Raw genomic sequence first — 18,029 nt, forward strand, 5'->3', positions numbered from 1 at the left:
CTATTGGCCAGCAAGTGGCAGGGTTTTCAGCAGTTTAATTAAATGTATTCAGAACGCGCAAGGGAACAGCACCTGCATAAGGTAAGACTGAATACCAACTACTGTGAAGAGCGTATGAAAGGTGTGTGTAGGAAAGGCGTACATTTCCTAAGTCTGAATCGGGCCCCAAGTGATTTGCAATAGATCGAGTCTCGAGGTGATGTCCTTTCATCACATTTGATTAACAAAATGCAAGTAAACCATCAAAAACCATTATGTTTTATTTTATTTAGGGTTATGTCTAAAGGGGGCTACAATAAACACCTCAGTGAGAGATTTCTACATAGCAAAACCTCAGCTTAGACCCTTTTAAGCACATTTTGACTAAGTCACTACTCAAAATACAACAATGCTTTCCTAACAAGACCAATTTGTTTTACAGTGACCACAATAAGCTAAGAAGCCTAAACCACGGCACACAGGCCTAAGCCTATTTAGAAAGGTCTAGACTGGATTCCGAAAACGTGATCAAAGTGCATCTTCTATCAAGATATAAATGATTATTTATGACTATTAATATCAAAATGGTCTCCAAACAATTCCACTCCATCTGTTTTTGGCTTTATGCTTGAACAACCTTGGAGGAGGAATTGTTGCTTATCCTGGAAGTTGTTGGTGTGACAAAATATGGTTTACCTAAGTTCCTCTCAATGAGGGATTTCAGTCCAGCTCACATTTCAGTGTGGCGTACATTTCGTGAGTAGTGATGTATCCAGCCTGTCTTTTGTCCCCGAGGAAATCCCCATCAAGTGTTACCACAGTGGGTTCCGTGAAGTGTGAACGTGGTATTGTGTGGATCGTACATTATACGGGGACAAGACCAGGGAATGACACATTTCTCGTGAATGAGATACGCTGCCATCATGTCACATTCACACCTGCAGCGCTGAGATAAAGGAGTGTCAAAAGACGAGCAACGGTGCTTTTCAGTCACAGTTGAGGGACATTTGAACACGATGACACATGCGGGGGGCGGGGCATCCAAGTGAAATGCATTGATAACGCAAATCACGTCTTCTTACTGTACATTACACAGAACATATATGTCGTTGACATGAAACACGGAGTGTGAATTCCACGCCACAATGTGCTGCAGTGGGACATCTCTGCACGTCTGTTGAGCAAAAGCAGCCATTTCTATTTGCACCGCCCACATACCGCACCAAACTGAATTACAGTGGTGCTTTACCTGTGGTGCTCTTTGGCAAAAGGTTGACGCCAACATTGCGCGTTAACATTTTGGTCAAAACCAAAAAATACAGTGTGGAAATGTTCCCGGGGACATGTTCATACACTCACATACAGTATATTATACACAGCAAGGCAAGGGGGTGGGTTAAAGGGTGGGGAAAGGCAGCCAACACAACATACCAACATATCCTAACCCTCCACTTCCATTGCCTTAAATTCAGTTAGATGTGTGCAGTGGAGACCGGAGAGTTTGATGGCTTCCATGGAAATAAATCTCTCTCCGAGTAGCTAGTAGTTTTACTGTAAACGCATCAAGCACCATCTTCAGTTGAACTCGTTCCCCAAGTCTCTGGGGATGGATGGCATAATAGCAGTATCAGCAATGGAAGTCCTAGCAGCTAGCAAGCTTTGGCTCTGGCTCGGTTGCCATGTAAATGGAAGAGGACATTCCTTAGATGGATATCCTTCCAGCAAGGCACTTGACAGCTTGTCCTCTGTTGGTGATGTCACATACGGGTAATTGCTTTGGACTCTTTGGTTTTATGCCCGTCTATGCTGTCTGGTGCTGTTATATGTGATATGATGCATCCTGAAAATCAGAGGGGCCTTTGTTGCCTTATGTTGTTCAATGCATCTGGTAGAAATAGACTATCAATTTATAATATAAGACCCCCTATGATTCCACCTACACTGGACTACATGTGTTATAAACTATGGATTGATTCTCTGTCTGATAGAAAGGGGCTGATAGTAGCCCACTGACTGCACGTTATCTGTATAGCATTCCAGATGTGGACGGGATACAGTTAGCTGGACTGTCCTGTCCCAGAGTGGTCTTTCTCACATTTCGGCTGCTTAAGGGGTGCCTCTGTGTCAGAGGCAGTGGCCTGCGAGGGCTGAGGAGAAGGTGTGTCAAAGCTCTTCCCCATCCTGCCCCCCTCTCCATACATCCTCTCCTCCCCTGGCCCGGAGGGAGACTCGTGTGTGCGCATGTGCTTGGCCAGGTGGTCGTTGCGCATGAACACTCGGGGGCACATGGTGCAGCTGAACTTCTTGGTGCCGGTGTGCATCTGCAGGTGTCGCTGAAGTTCGTCGGAGCGCGTGAAGCGCTTGCCGCAGAAGAGCCAGTTGCAGACGAAGGGCCGGTCCCCGCTGTGCCAGCGCAGGTGGGCCTTCAGGTGGGAGGTCTTGGCGTAGGCCTTGCCGCAGCCCGGGATGTGGCAGTTGTGCATGTGTTTCCTCCGGTCGTCGTCAGTGCTCTGGCCCATCTGCTCGGCGTGGACACAGTTGGGGCACCGGCACACAGACTGGCCCGAGCCCCTAGAGGCAGAGCGGCGCTGGGGCTTGGGCCGGACAGAGGCGGCACCCTCCTGTGGCTCCTCCAGGGAGTACGACTCCGGCTGCAGGAGCTCAGGTCCTCCCAGTGGCTCCATCTTGAAGCCATCCTGGGGGAAGAGGTGAGAGTGAGCTGAGTGTGAGGCTGGGGCCAGCTGGGCTAGCTGAGCAGGAGTACACAGCTGGGGCTCGGAGCCGTAAGGCCCCAGGGAGGACTGCAGTCCCATGGAGCTCTGACCAACTGCCTGTCGGCCCACACCCTGGCCCGCCTGCAGGTCCATCCAGCTCCCTGGCCCGGTGTGGAGGTCCCACCATGAGGGAACGTTCATCTCGTCTGAGCTGCCACCAGGGGGTGCTGTCCGTAACCAGGGTTCATAGGGGTGGGCCATGAGACCAGCTGCTGTCTGTGGGATACTGGTGTTGAAGGCTGAGTCTGGTGAGGAGTGAGCGGTAGCCGGGTGGGTCTGGAGTGTGGTGTGCTAATTGATAACTGGGTGAAGATGTGTAGACTACCACATGGCTGGATGGAGAGCTTGAGGATCCTATTCACGATTACTGACCTGTTGGCAAAGAAACGGATTGTCAAATTGTAAAATGGTGTAGTAAATTCTTGTAAGATGACTACTGCTTCTAGCCAAATGGCTACAATGTAGCCCAACAGACACGCCCCCGTCTCCATGGACACCCCACCCCAGTTCTCACGCTGCGTGGCCGAGGAGAGAGCTGACAGAATGCGGGGAAGGAGACGAGGGGAAACGTGTCCGGACAGAAACCTGCCAAATGCATCCGATGCCAGGTACTTCCCATGGCGGAGGACAGTCAAAGAGAAAGCTAAAGAAAACAACTTGAGCGGCCCTATGAAGAGGCAGAGGCAGAGTGGAGATAAATACGAAAGGTGGCAGAGGAAGGAGGAGGAGTGTTGACAGGAACAGCCCCGTGCAGAGATGGGGGGGTGAAAAGGAAGAAGATCCAGGGAGGTAATGGCTGCGGGCCAAGATCTACACTATTTGTACGTCTCTGAGATTTTCAGAGATGAAGCCTAGCAGACGGAACAACCTGTTTTTTTTTTAATGAATCACACATGATTTACAACAACATCCCTTCGAGGCGACTAACAAAAAAAAGAGACGTTGCGATAAAAAACCAAACGCCCGCCTCCTACACACTGGCGGCAGCATGCATCAACAGTTGCTGGCTGGCGGCTTTCAGGAGCCTGCGAACACAAGTCCAACAATAACACAAGAACGATGACTTTATCCATATAATTAGGGCAGCATGCTCTAAGACAGTCAGCATCTTGTCCCCACTGCTCTGCGGTGCGTAAACTCCAGTGGACCAGAACAATGTTAAAATATACACCCCGCAAATTAGGTTACCTTGGAATTTTGAGAGGTGACGGAATGCACCTGTTAAAATTGGAGGAGTCGAGAGACATTTTTTGGTCAAAAAGCTGTAACTCAATCGACAGGAGACGCTTTACTTGCTTCAAAACACAAAAAATTATTCCAAAAAATGTTCTGTCCCAAAATGATAAGTTGGCAAATATATGCCATTATTTTTACTGCAGGGCAGGAAACAAGAAAGCAGTCTGGGTCTGAAGAGGTTACTATCTTGTTCGTCTGAAGATCATAGGTCGTGGTACCATATCTGGGAGAGAGAGACCATACAGCATTAGCCACCCAGACAATCAAGCTTCAATAGAAGGGTCAAGGTTCAATGGTAAACATGTCTCCTGTCCCTTGTCCACAAAACCATTGAAGCCAGGTTGAGCAAGCTATTTCCACAACATACAGAAACTTTGCAAAAATAGCCTACAACTTGTGAGATTTAGATTCACTCTCATCCCTTCCAGTGCTTGAAATGGAATGGAAAAGGTATCAATACAAGGTACACTACCGTTCAAAATTTTGGGGTCACTTAGAAATGTCCTTGTTTTTGAAAGAAAAGCACATTTTTTTGTCAATTAAAATAACATCAAATTGAAGGTCAGCATCCCGGAGCCGCCTCTTCACTGTTGACTGGTGTTTTACGGGTACTATTTAATGAAGCTGCCAGTTGAGGACTTGTGAGGCGTCTGTTTCTCAAACTAGACACTCTAATGTACTTGTCCTCTTGCTCAATTGTACACCGGGGCCTCCCACTCCTCTTTCTATTCTGGTTAGAGCCAGTTTGCGCTGTTCTGTGAAAGGAGTAGTACACAGCATTGTACGAGATCTTCAGTTCCTTGACAATTTCTCTCATGGAATAGCCTTCATTTGTCAGAACAAGAATAGACTGACGAGTTTCAGAAGAAAGTTCTTTGTTTCTGGCCATTTTGAGCCTGTAATCGAACTTACAAATGCTGATGCTCCAGATACTCAACTAGTCTAAAGGCCAGTTTTATTGCTTCTTTAATCAGAACAACCATTTTCAGCTGTGCTAACATAATTGCAAAAGGGTTTTGCAATGATAAATTAGCCTTTTAAAATGATAAACTTGGATTAGCTAACACAACGTGCCATTGGAACACAGGAGTGATAGTTGCTGAAAATACGCCTCTATACGCCTATGTAGATATTCCATAAAAAATCTTCTGTTTCCAGCTACAATAGTCATTTACAACATTAACAATGCCGACACTGTATTTATGATCAATTTGATGTCATTTTAATGGACAAAAAATGTGCTTTTCTTTCAAAAACAAGGACATTTCTAAGCGACGCCAAACTTTTGAACGGTAGTGCAGGTACTGGTACTCAAGCAATAGAACATTTGGGGTGCAGGTACTCCCTACCAATGAGCACGGGCACAACTCAAGCGCTGATCCCTTCAAATGATTTTCAATTTGCTGAGACAACAAACAATGCCTTGAAGACCAACAGGATTACGAGCTATGCTTTGGACTGGTCTTCCCATGGCCCTCTTCAGACACTAGAGAGGAGATGCTCTAGAGTTGGAATGAAATTGTAAAGCAATTCGTTTGGAATTCCAGAATTAGAGGTCTGGTGTTAAAGGTCAAGCTGGTTTATTTTACGTTGCCCCGGAGCCAGAGCTCCACCGATGCTCTGTAATTTTGGGGGAATGTGAGTCAGATGCACCGTGGCGTGAAGCGTCCCCCTATTTCTCTCTCTTCCCCCTCCTCTCGTTCGCTCTCTGATATAATAGCCCTGTAAACAAATAAGAGAGTGGCCGATCCTCCTCCATTCACAAAAGTGGCTGGCTGGAACACTAGAGAGTATCCTGAGGGTAACAGCTGGCATGGGGCCCCTGGGGGAGGGGAGCCGGGGAGGAGGAAGGTGCAGGACGACAGGGCTGCATCGTAAAACCTGCCCGACCAAGACCCACCACAGCCCCCCCCCCCCCACCACCACCACCAGTTTTACTAGTCTGCCAGAGAGGAGAAGATGCTCCGGGGGAGGAACGCATCGCGGTAGATGATGACGAACTGACTTTTGTTGGTTATCGTTCCGATTCAGCCAGTAAAGGGAAAAGTACAAATATGATATAATAACAGAATAAGATGTCACAACCATGAATAAAAACTGATGCTGGACCTGAGCTTATGGATTCTCTATACTTTTCTTTTTACCATCCAAAATGTGTTTCTATCAAACACAGACGTTTGGAATTGTCATTACGATGATGAAGTATCTGTACTCCTACTTCTAAATATCTGTGTTTGTGTTTGAATGGTTTTTTGAGTTGAGAAAATCTTGTGGTTTAGTCTGATATGGGACATACCGTTACAGGTTCCAAGACATTCTAGAAGACTTAAGACGGGAAAATGTCATTAAAATACAGATGAGGATTGATAGTGAAAGTGGCAACAAGCAATCTCATACACATACGGAAATATATTCCCTTCTACGTTGGTGTCCCTGAGAGGATAGTGACTGCCTGACAGTTGTTTGTCTACTAGCATCACAGACAAATGAAACAACCTTGATTTGTTGTATGTTCATGTGGTTTTACATCAAATGTTGTCAATGTTACGCATTATCTGTCCAAATGTGAGCAGATTTGTAAACAGTCTTGCACAGACATGAAATTCCAATTCAAATACTCAATCAACATGTGAAGACGGAGTAGAGGAAGTGTCTCAACTAGCGTGTCAATAAATCATCATGACTCATATCGAGACAGGTCTACACAGAGGAGCACAATCCATGTGTTGACAGTTAGACATAGAGTACACGAGTCATATGACACCTCCTGTCTCATTGTATTAGGCTACAACATCAACTTGGAATACATCTTTACATTTCAATGGTCATTGAATGGGAAAACTCACCGTGAGGCTTAGGGTCCTCTGAGGCATATTGCCTGTCAACTTTGACGTTTAAATGTCATTTAGAAGTTCAAATGCTCTGGCTTGGGTTGGGACCCCAACGTCCCATACACTTAATAACAAATGAGGGTATCGTTCTTAAACACCTATGTTTGAGGTAAGTATTTAGCTGTTTAACAATAAGCCCTAAATTGATCTCCAAGGTTGAGCTTACACAAGTAGGGCTAGTATAGTGATTATAGTGTAGGCCTATCATACACGGATTGATCAGTAATCTACTCGAACCCACCAGTAGCTATGGAACGTGTACTGAGGAGTATTTTTTGGGGGTTCGCTCACACAGGAGTAATAAAGCCCTAGTTCACACAGGAGTAATAAAGCCCTAGTTCACACAGGAGTAATAAAGCCCTAGTTCACACAGGAGTAATAAAGCCGTAGTTCACACAGGAGTAATAAAGCCCTAGTTCACACAGGAGTAATAAAGCCCTAGTTCACACGAGGCCCTAGTTCACACAGGAGTAATAAAGCCCTAGTTCACAGTAGTTCACACAGGAGTAATAAAGCCCTAGTTCACACAGGAGTAATAAAGCCCAGTTCACACATACCCTAGTTCACACGGGAAATAAAGCCCTAGTTCACACGGGAGTAATAAAGCCCTAGTTCACACAGGAGTAATAAAGCCCTAGTTCCCTAATAAAGCCCTAGTTCACACAGGAGTAATAAAGCCTAGTTCACACGGGAGTAATAAAGCCCTGACAGTTCACACAGGAGTAATAAAGCCCTAGTTCACACAGGAGTAATAAAGCCCTAGTTCACACGGAGTAATAAAGCCCTAGTTCACACGGAGTAATAAACCCTAGTTCACACGGAGTAATAAAGCCCTAGTTCACACAGGAGTAATAAAGCCCTAGTTCACACAGGGTAATTTAGTTCACACAGGAAATAAAGCCCTAGTTCACATGGGAGTAATAAAGCCCTAGTTCATAAAGCCCTAGTTCACAAAATAAAGCCCTAGTTCAGCAGTAATAAAGCCTAGTTCACTAGTTCACACAGGAGTAATAAAGCCCTAGTTCACACGGGAGTAATAAAGCCCTAGTTCACACAGGAGTAATAAAGCCCTAGTTCACACGAGTAATAAAGCCCTAGTTCACACAGGAGTAATAAAGCCCTAGTTCACACAGGAGTAATAAAGCCCTAGTTCACACAGGAGTAATAAAGCCCTAGTTCACACAGGAGTAATAAAGCCCTAGTTCACACGGGAGTAATAAAGCCCTAGTTCACACAGGAGTAATAAAGCCCTAGTTCACACAGGAGTAATAAAGCCCTCACACATAATAAAGCCCTAGTTCACACAGGAGTAATAAAGCCCTAGTTCACACGGGAGTAATAAAGCCCTAGTTCACACAGGAGTAATAAAGCCCTAGTTCACACAGGAGTAATAAAGCCCTAGTTCACACGGGAGTAATAAAGCCCTAGTTCACACAGGAGTAATAAAGCCCTAGTTCACACAGGAGTAATAAAGCCCTAGTTCACACAGGAGTAATAAAGCCCTAGTTCACACAGGAGTAATAAAGCCCTAGTTCATAATAAAGCCCTAGTTCACACTAATAAAGCCCTAGTTCACACGGGAGTAATAAAGCCCAGTTCACACAGGAGTAATAAAGCCCTAGTTCACACAGGAGTAATAAAGCCCTAGTTCACACGGGAGTAATAAAGCCCTAGTTCACACAGGAGTAATAAAGCCCTAGTTCACACAGGGAGTAATAAAGCCCTAGTTCACACAGGAGTAATAAAGCCCTAGTTCACACAGGAGTAATAAAGCCCTAGTTCACACAGGAGTAATAAAGCCCTAGTTCACACAGGAGTAATAAAGCCCTAGTTCATAATAAAGCCCTAGTTCACACAGGAGTAATAAAGCCCTAGTTCACACGTGGAGTAATAGTTCACACAGCTAGTTCACACAGGAGTAATAAAGCCTAGTTCACACAGGAGTAATAAAGCCCTAGTTCACACATAATAAAGCCCTAGTTCACACAGGAGTAATAAAGCCCTAGTTCACACGGGAGTAATAAAGCCCTAGTTCACACGGGAGTAATAAAGCCCTAGTTCACACGGGAGTAATAAAGCCCTAGTTCACACGGGAGTAATAAAGCCCTAGTTCACACGGGAGTAATAAAGCCCTAGTTCACACGGGAGTAATAAAGCCCTAGTTCACACGGGAGTAATAAAGCCCTAGTTCACACGGGAGTAATAAAGCCCTAGTTCACACGGGAGTAATAAAGCCCTAGTTCACACGGGAGTAATAAAGCCCTAGTTCACACAGGAGTAATAAAGCCCTAGTTCACACAGGAGTAATAAAGCCCTAGTTCACACAGGAGTAATAAAGCCCTAGTTCACACAGGAGTAATAAAGCCCTAGTTCACACAGGAGTAATAAAGCCCTAGTTCACACAGGAGTAATAAAGCCCTAGTTCACACAGGAGTAATAAAGCCCTAGTTCACACGGGATAATAAAGCCCTAGTTCACACGGGAGTAATAAAGCCCTAGTTCACACAGGGAGTAATAAAGCCCTAGTTCACACAGGAGTAATAAAGCCCTAGTTCACACTAATAAAGCCCTAGTTCACACAGGAGTAATAAAGCCCTAGTTCACACAGGAGTAATAAAGCCGTAGTTCACACAGGAGTAATAAAGCCCTAGTTCACACAGGAGTAATAAAGCCCTAGTTCACACGGGAGTAATAAAGCCCTAGTTCACACAGGAGTAATAAAGCCCTAGTTCACACGGGAGTAATAAAGCCCTAGTTCACACAGGAGTAATAAAGCCCTAGTTCACACAGGAGTAATAAAGCCCTAGTTCACACAGGAGTAATAAAGCCCTAGTTCACACGGGAGTAATAAAGCCCTAGTTCACACAGGAGTAATAAAGCCCTAGTTCACACAGGAGTAATAAAGCCCTAGTTCACACAGGAGTAATAAAGCCCTAGTTCACACAGGAGTAATAAAGCCCTAGTTCACACAGGAGTAATAAAGCCCTAGTTCACACAGGAGTAATAAAGCCCTAGTTCACACGGGAGTAATAAAGCCCTAGTTCACACAGGAGTAATAAAGCCCTAGTTCACAGCCCTAGTTCACACAGGAGTAATAAAGCCCTAGTTCACACAGGAGTAATAAAGCCCTAGTTCACACGGGAGTAATAAAGCCTAGTTCACACAGGAGTAATAAAGCCCTAGTTCAAGTAATAAAGCCCTAGTTCACACAGTAATAAAGCCCTAGTTCAACAGGAGTAATAAAGCCCTAGTTCACACGGGAGTAATAAAGCCCTAGTTCACACAAAGGTTCACACAGGAGTAATAAAGCCCTAGTTCACACAGGAGTAATAAAGCCCTAGTTCACACAGGGAGTAATAAAGCCCTAGTTCACACAGGAGTAATAAAGCCCTAGTTCACACAGGAGTAATAAAGCCCTAGTTCACACAGGAGTAATAAAGCCCTAGTTCACACAGGAGTAATAAAGCCCTAGTTCACACAGTTCACACAGGAGTAATAAAGCCCTAGTTCACACAGGAGTAATAAAGCCCTAGTTCACACGGGAGTAATAAAGCCCTAGTTCACACGGGAGTAATAAAGCCCTAGTTCACACGGGAGTAATAAAGCCCTAGTTCAATAATAAAGCCCTAGTTCACACGGGAGTAATAAAGCCCTAGTTCACACGGGAGTAATAAAGCCCTAGTTCACACAGGAGTAATAAAGCCCTAGTTCACACAGGAGTAATAAAGCCCTAGTTCAGTAATAAAGCCCTAGTTCACACGGGAGTAATAAAGCCCTAGTTCACACAGGAGTAATAAAGCCCTAGTTCACACAGGAGTAATAAAGCCCTAGTTCACACAGGAGTAATAAAGCCCTAGTTCACACGGGAGTAATAAAGCCCTAGTTCACACGGGAGTAATAAAGCCCTAGTTCACACAGGAGTAATAAAGCCCTAGTTCACACAGGAGTAATAAAGCCCTAGTTCACACGGGAGTAATAAAGCCCTAGTTCACACAGGAGTAATAAAGCCCTAGTTCACACAGGAGTAATAAAGCCCTAGTTCACACAGGAGTAATAAAGCCCTAGTTCACACAGGAGTAATAAAGCCCTAGTTCACACAGGAGTAATAAAGCCCTAGTTCACACGGGAGTAATAAAGCCCTAGTTCACACAGGAGTAATAAAGCCCTAGTTCACACGGGAGTAATAAAGCCCTAGTTCACACGGGAGTAATAAAGCCCTAGTTCACACAGGAGTAATAAAGCCCTAGTTCACACAGGAGTAATAAAGCCCTAGTTCACACAGGAGTAATAAAGCCCTAGTTCACACAGGAGTAATATCATTTTGTGATTTCTAAAATGTTTTATTTGGTTTTCAATTTCTATTCATCAAAGGGGGGCTGCAGCACCCTCGGCACCCCTACTTCGAATAACAGGAAGTGGTTGAAGAGCTTTATAGTTAAGTGATGATAATAAACAATTATTTGTTCAATCATCATTCATTTGAAAAACACAAGTTTCCATCATCATCATTTGTCACAATAAAGACAGTTAGACAAAATACATATCCACCCGTCGAATGGATAAAAACGTTGTCGATCGTTAGAAAAAATGTGCTTATTACTGCCGCTTCTATTACGCACGTCGCAATGATTTACTCAACATTGTTTTTGTCGAATAAACCTGGTCCAGTGGAAACCTGCCTTGACAGTGTACTGTGAGGAGGTTAGAGCCTGGCGGAGTGGTGCCAGGAAAATAGCCTCCCCTTCAACGTAAAAACAACAACAAAGGAGTTGATCGGGGCCACAGTGAAGAGTGTCAAAAGCTTCAAGTTCCTTGGTGTGCACATCACCGAGGACCTGAAATGATCCCACCACAACGGCACCGTGGTGAAGGCGCAACAGCATCTATACACCCTCAGACGGCTGAAATAAATCCGCATGGCCCCTAAGACCCTCACAAACTTTTACAGATGCACCATCGAGAGCATTCTGTCAGGCTGCATCACCGCTTAGTACGGCAACTGCACCGCCCTCAACGGAAGCGCTCTCTAGGGTGGTACGGTCCGCACAACATATCACTGGGGCGCCCGAGTCACAGTCTGTTCACTCTGCTAACATCTAGCAGATAGAGACCGTACAGGTGCATCAAAGCTGGGACAGATGGACTGAAAAACAGCTTCTATCTCCAGGCCATCAGACTGTTCAACAGCCATCGAGCAATCTTCTGTAGTAAAAGACAAAGATAGACACACACACACACACCTCATAAACACGCAGACTCCTGTACTCACAAATAGACTCACACATGCATACGCCCATACTCTCAAACACACACCCAAACACATACACACGCACACACACACACTCACACACACTCACACACACACAGCCAATGCTGCTGTCCCATGTATATAGAGACATTAAACATTGGACTGTTTATTTTATACTTTTGTTTACTCTGTGTATTCATATACTGTATTCTTCATATAGCTCATTGTAATATAAAGTGCCTTCAGAAAGTATTCACACCCCTTGACTTATTTCACATTTTGTTGTGTTACAGCCTGAATTCAAAATTGATGAAATATTTACTTTTCTCACCCATCTACACACAATACTCCATAATGACAAAGTGAAAAAATGTTTTTAGAAATCTATAGAAAATGTATTGTAAATGAAATACAGACATATCTAATTTACATAAGAATTCACATCCCTGAGTCAATACATGTTAGAATCACCTTTGGCAGCGATTACAGCTGTGAATATTTCTGTGTAAGTCTCTAAGAGTTTTAAAAACCTGGATTGTACGATTTTGGCACATTATTCTTTTTAAAATATTTCAAGCTCTGTCAAGTTGGTTGTTGACCATTGCTAGACAGACATTTTCAAGTCTTGCCATAGATTTTCAAGTCAATTTAGGTCAAAACTGTAGCTAGGCTACTCAGGAACATTCAATGTCATATTTTTTTTATTTTTTATTTTTTATTGGTAAGTATATTTGTATGTTATAAGGTTACTGTCTTGCTGAAAGGTTAATTTGTCTCCCAGTGTCTGTTGGAAAGCACACTAAACCAGGTTTTCCTCAAGGATTTTGTCTGTGCTTAGCTATATTCTGTTAATTTTTATCCTAAAAAACTCCCTAGTCCTTGCCCATGACAAGCATACCCATAACATGATGCAGCCACCACCTTGCTTGAAAATATGAAGAGTGATACTTAGTGATGTATTGTATTGGATTTGCCACAAACATAATCAAATCAAATCAAAGTTAATTTGTTCACGAACGCTGAATACAACAGGTAGAGCTTACAATGAAGTGCTTACTTACAGGCCCAGTGCAATTTTCAAGTGCAGATAGTCCGGGTAGCCAATGTGCGGGGGGCACCGGTTAGTCAGGCTAATTGAGGTAGTATGTACATGAATGTATAGTTAAAGTTACTATGCATATATGATAAACAGAGAGTAGCAGCAGCGTAAAAGAGGGGTTGGAGGGGGGGACACAATGCAAATAGTTCGGGTAGCCATTTGATTGCCTGTTCAGAAGTCTTATGGCTTTATATTCAGGACATAAAGTTTTTGGCCACCTTTCTTGCAGTTTTACTTTAGTATGTTTTGGAATAGTTTTATTCTGTCATTTAGGTTAGTAATGTGGAGTAACTACAATGTTGTTGATACATCCAAATGTTTTTCCCCATCACAGCCATTAAACTCTGTAACTGTTTTAAAGTCACCATTGGACTCATGGTGAAATCCCTGAGTGGTTTCCTTCCTCTCCGGCAACTGTGTTAGGAAGGAGGCCTGTATCTTTGTAATGACTGGGTGTATTGATACACCATCCAAAGTGTAATCAATAACTTCACCATTGCTCAAAGTGATATTCAATGTCTGCTTTTTAAATGTTTACCCTTCTACCAAGAGGTGCCCTTCTTTGCGAGGCATTGGAAAACCTCCCTGGTCTTTGTGCTTGAATCTGTGTTCGAAATTCACTGCTAGACTGAGGGACCTTACAGTTCATTGTATGTGGGGTACAGAGATGAGGTAGTCATTCAAAAATCATGTTAAAAACTATTATTGCACACCGAGTGAATCCCTGCAAGTCATTATGTGACTTGTTAAGCACATTTTTACCCCTGAACTTATTAAGGCTTGATAATATACTTATTGACACAAGACATTTCAGCTTGTCATTTTTTATTTAAAAAAATTACATTTCTAAAAACATAATTCCACTTTGACATTATGGGGTATTGTGTGTAGGCCAGTGACACAAAATCTAAATGGAATAAATGTTAAATGCAGGCTGTAACATAACAATAACGTGGAAAATGTCAATGGGTGTGAACACTTTCTGAAGGCACCGTTTCTACTACTGTACATTGCATTTTTGTTACACTGTTTATTTATATACTGGATTCTCAATCTACTGCTGTATATATTGTTTTTGGTGTATATACGCATATATTGCATTTGGATTTCTGATACAGTGTTATTTGGGTTGTCAACTGGATTCGTTCTGACATTCGTGATTTCTTTTTACTTGTTTTTGTACTTAAAATCATCTAAGATCATATCATTCCCTTTCGCTGAATGCGTTGTTCCCGGCCCCTGTTGATTACACATACATTATCAAGGTCCTGAATGTCTTGGCTCAATCTGGGTTGAAGAGAATCAGCTTGCACTCATAGGCCTACACAGGTCTATATGAGGCATGACGTAATGTTGTCTTATTTTTGTCAACTAAAAGTCACTTCTTTATTCATTTCAGTCACCATAACATTCATACTGTAGCTTTGTAGTCTACTACAGCATTGGAATATGTTGTATGAGAGAGTGCAAGATAAGCTACTCTCCTATAAAAATTTGTAAAAACAATTCACTATAACATATTCTAATGACTGGAATTCCATTCATTGTAAAAAATAAATTACTATTTAAAAAATTACCTCAAATGCTTGTTGGTTTTGATGGTGATCCTCTGTGTTTTTCAACATTGGAAAGCATACAGATTACTGGTACTAATTGTTTCCCTCAATCATAATGAATACCCCTGTGTGGGATAACCCATTTCTAAATCGAGGTCTTTGGGGTCTTGAAAACACATCAAAATATGAGACATTCAACAACCTTTTAGGGCCTCTTTACCTCCTGCGTTATGTTTCATATGTGACCAGGAAACATTCACCTAAATATTAACTCAAACTGGAAAGGAGATCTATTCAATTTTTTACTTTATTCTACTTTATTTTGATGCAAATTGTACAAATTATACTATTTGCAAATATGGTATCAAATGCACAACCTGTCACTCAAACCCAATCCTTTCCATGAGTAGGGAATGAATTTGAATTAGGCTTACAATAATATATATATTATTTGGGCACAACTATATATATATATATATATATATATATTCATGACTCCATGACTCATTACAAATTATGAATTGAAATATGTCTTTCCAAATCTAAATTAAAAATACACATTGAAGATAATAAATACTTATACAGATATTTCCAATATTTTTTTCTTACTTTTTCTTAAAAACAAATACGTAAATATTTGCCATATCCCTTTATTTCAAGTGGTTCTAGATATTCCAGGTACAGTCCTCTGTTTCATTGTTCATGCAACTGTCAAGAGGATGTACCCGTCACTTCGATATTGTTCCACTACACACACACAAATACAACGCAACGGTTACCTCGTGGGTAAACAATGCGATGCTTATGAATCAAAAACGTTTATATTGAAACATATATAGCTACCTGTTTACACAATGGTGCCCGTAGTTCTATTCCGACGCGATGTAGGAATAGCTTTTTTGTAGCCTATTATATTCACTGGTATGAAAATAAATAAACCACCTTGGCAGAAGTCAACTAAAAGCCTTCAGTAAAAAATAAAAAAAATCGAATAAATAAATAGATATCCTCGTATATCATACAGTTCCCTCCATCTCGGGCGGTTCAGGTGAGACGAGACAACGCTTCCACGTACAGGTAAGCGTACTCAGTGGTGGCAAAGTTTATAATAGGTTATGTATCTTTTTATTTTCGCAGGCTCCGCCCTCTTTCGGTGTGTGTTTTCCCCTTTTGAAGATGCGCTCGCGCGGCTGGAGGTCAGGAAGTGTACATGGGCATGGCTCACTTACGTTACAACATTCGGACCCATGAGAAAGTTGACAACTCTTTGAACCCTCTTGTTACATAATTTGGGGTTGTCTCAGTGCCTAATACTTGCATTTCAAATGGCTGTAATGTTTGCCCACCGCAACTTACTCTCAGGAAAACTTTTATTCAAAGCCTTTGACCTGTCAAATAAAATAAAAACGAATGAATTATGTCGCAATGCACTGATGCATTACTAGTAGCTGGTCACTTACAATACAGTAGACTACTTGTTTATTAGATTGCTTGTTAAAAATTACATGTCACCCATCTTATTGACCCCATGGTGACACAGTGGCATCTGGTACCATTGCAATGGTCATTATTGTCACTGGTCTGGTCACCATGTAGGCTCCAATGTCATCATACGTAAACTACTGGCAACAGGCAACAGGTAATAATAGCACAGATTGTATGTTGTTATACATACTTAATCTACTGTAACCTGTTTATGTCTAACCTTCAGTGTCAGTTCAATTCTCAATTGTCAAGAGACCACAATTTACAAAACAGTATCATATCCTTTCATCTTCTGCATGTTACAGGCAGTGTAGGTGCCTTATCAAAGCTCAGTTGTGCCCAAATACATAGCTGTTCCTCTTACTTTTGCCAAATGAGAGGAAACACTCGTTAACTGTTGTCTGTCAGGTCAATGAAAACACTGATTAAATCCAATCCAACATCACTGCTTTTCACAGTCTCATCAGCCTCTTCTTCTAAAGGTTTTTATTTTTTCCCCTCTTCTCAGTTAATTCCTTTCCTGTCACAGCATGTTGGTGGAGTGACTTCAAATCACCTGACAAACAGAGGCCACAGACAGACCGGCGGGAAGTGGTTTACTTACTTACTGCCGTCTTCTTCTCTTTCTCTGAAGCAGCAGTTTTTAAAACGCTGAGTTTGTAGCAATGATGCACGGTACAGTGTGTCTATGGTTTGGACTGCAACATAACAGGATACAGATGTATTTAGTTTGGAATCAAATGATGAAATATTGACTCCGATTCGCATTTTCACAACCATGAATGATACAGTGCCTTCAGAAAGTATTCATACCCCTTAACTTATTCCACATTTTGTCGTGTTACAACCTGAATTCAAAATGGATTAATTGTATGGTTTTTTTCACACAATACCCCATAATGACAAAGTGAAAACATGCTATTCGAAATTTTTGCTAATTTACTGACATTTTCAAGTTTTGCCACTCAGGAACTTTTACTGTCTTCTTGGTAATCAGTATAGATTTGGCCTTGTGTTTTAGGTTACTGTCCTGCTGAAAGGTGAATTCATCTCCCAGTGTCTGGTGGAAAGCAGACAGAACCAGGTTTTCCTCTAGGATTTTGCCTGTGCTGAGCTCCATTATATTTATTTTTTATTCTGAAAAACACCCCAGTCCTAAATGATTACAAATATAACATGATGCAGCCACCACATTGCTTGATAATATGGGGAGTGGTACTTAGTAATGTCTTGCATTGGACTTGCCCCAAACAGAACACTTTGTATTTAAGGACAAAAAGTACATTTCTTTGTCACATTTTCTGCAGTATTACTTTAGTGTCTTGTTGCAAACAGGATGCATGTTTTGGAATATTTGCATTCTTTTCACTGTGTCATTTAGGTTAGTATTTCGGAGTAACTATAATGTCGTTGATCCATCCTCAATTATTCTCCTATCACAGTGATTAAACTCTGCAACCCTTTTAAAGTTCAACATTTGCCTCATGGTGAAATCCCTGAGAGTTTCCTTCCTCTCCGGCAACTGAGTTAGCAAGGACGCCTGTATCTTTGTGGTAACCGGGTATATTAATACACCATCCAAAGGGTAATGAATACCTTCACCGTGCTCAAAGGGATATTCAACGTCTGATTTGTTTTATTTTATACCAAGAGGTGCCCTTCTTTGTGAGGCAATGGAAAACCTCCCTGGTCTTTGTGGTTGAATCTGTGTTTGAAATTCACTGCTCGACTGAGGGACTTTACAGTTAATTGTATGTGTGG

The 18,029-nt window shown here is 42.3% G+C and overlaps 1 protein-coding gene across 1 annotated transcript; it reads right to left on the reverse strand.

Moving 5' to 3' along the window:
- Positions 1-247: 247 nt before the first annotated feature.
- On the reverse strand, positions 248-15,884 carry LOC118364916 (transcription factor Sp6-like). Its single transcript, XM_035746732.2, has 2 exons — positions 15,627-15,884; positions 248-3,125 (listed from the first exon to the last, which is right to left on the reverse strand). The coding sequence occupies exon 2, from the start codon at positions 2,952-2,954 to the stop codon at positions 2,037-2,039; it is 918 nt and encodes a 305-aa protein (XP_035602625.1). The 5' UTR covers positions 2,955-3,125; positions 15,627-15,884; the 3' UTR covers positions 248-2,036.
- Positions 15,885-18,029: the final 2,145 nt, after the last annotated feature.

The sequence above is a fragment of the Oncorhynchus keta genome, chromosome 32 (assembly GCF_023373465.1).
Source record: "Oncorhynchus keta strain PuntledgeMale-10-30-2019 chromosome 32, Oket_V2, whole genome shotgun sequence".
Lineage (NCBI taxonomy): Eukaryota > Metazoa > Chordata > Actinopteri > Salmoniformes > Salmonidae > Oncorhynchus > Oncorhynchus keta.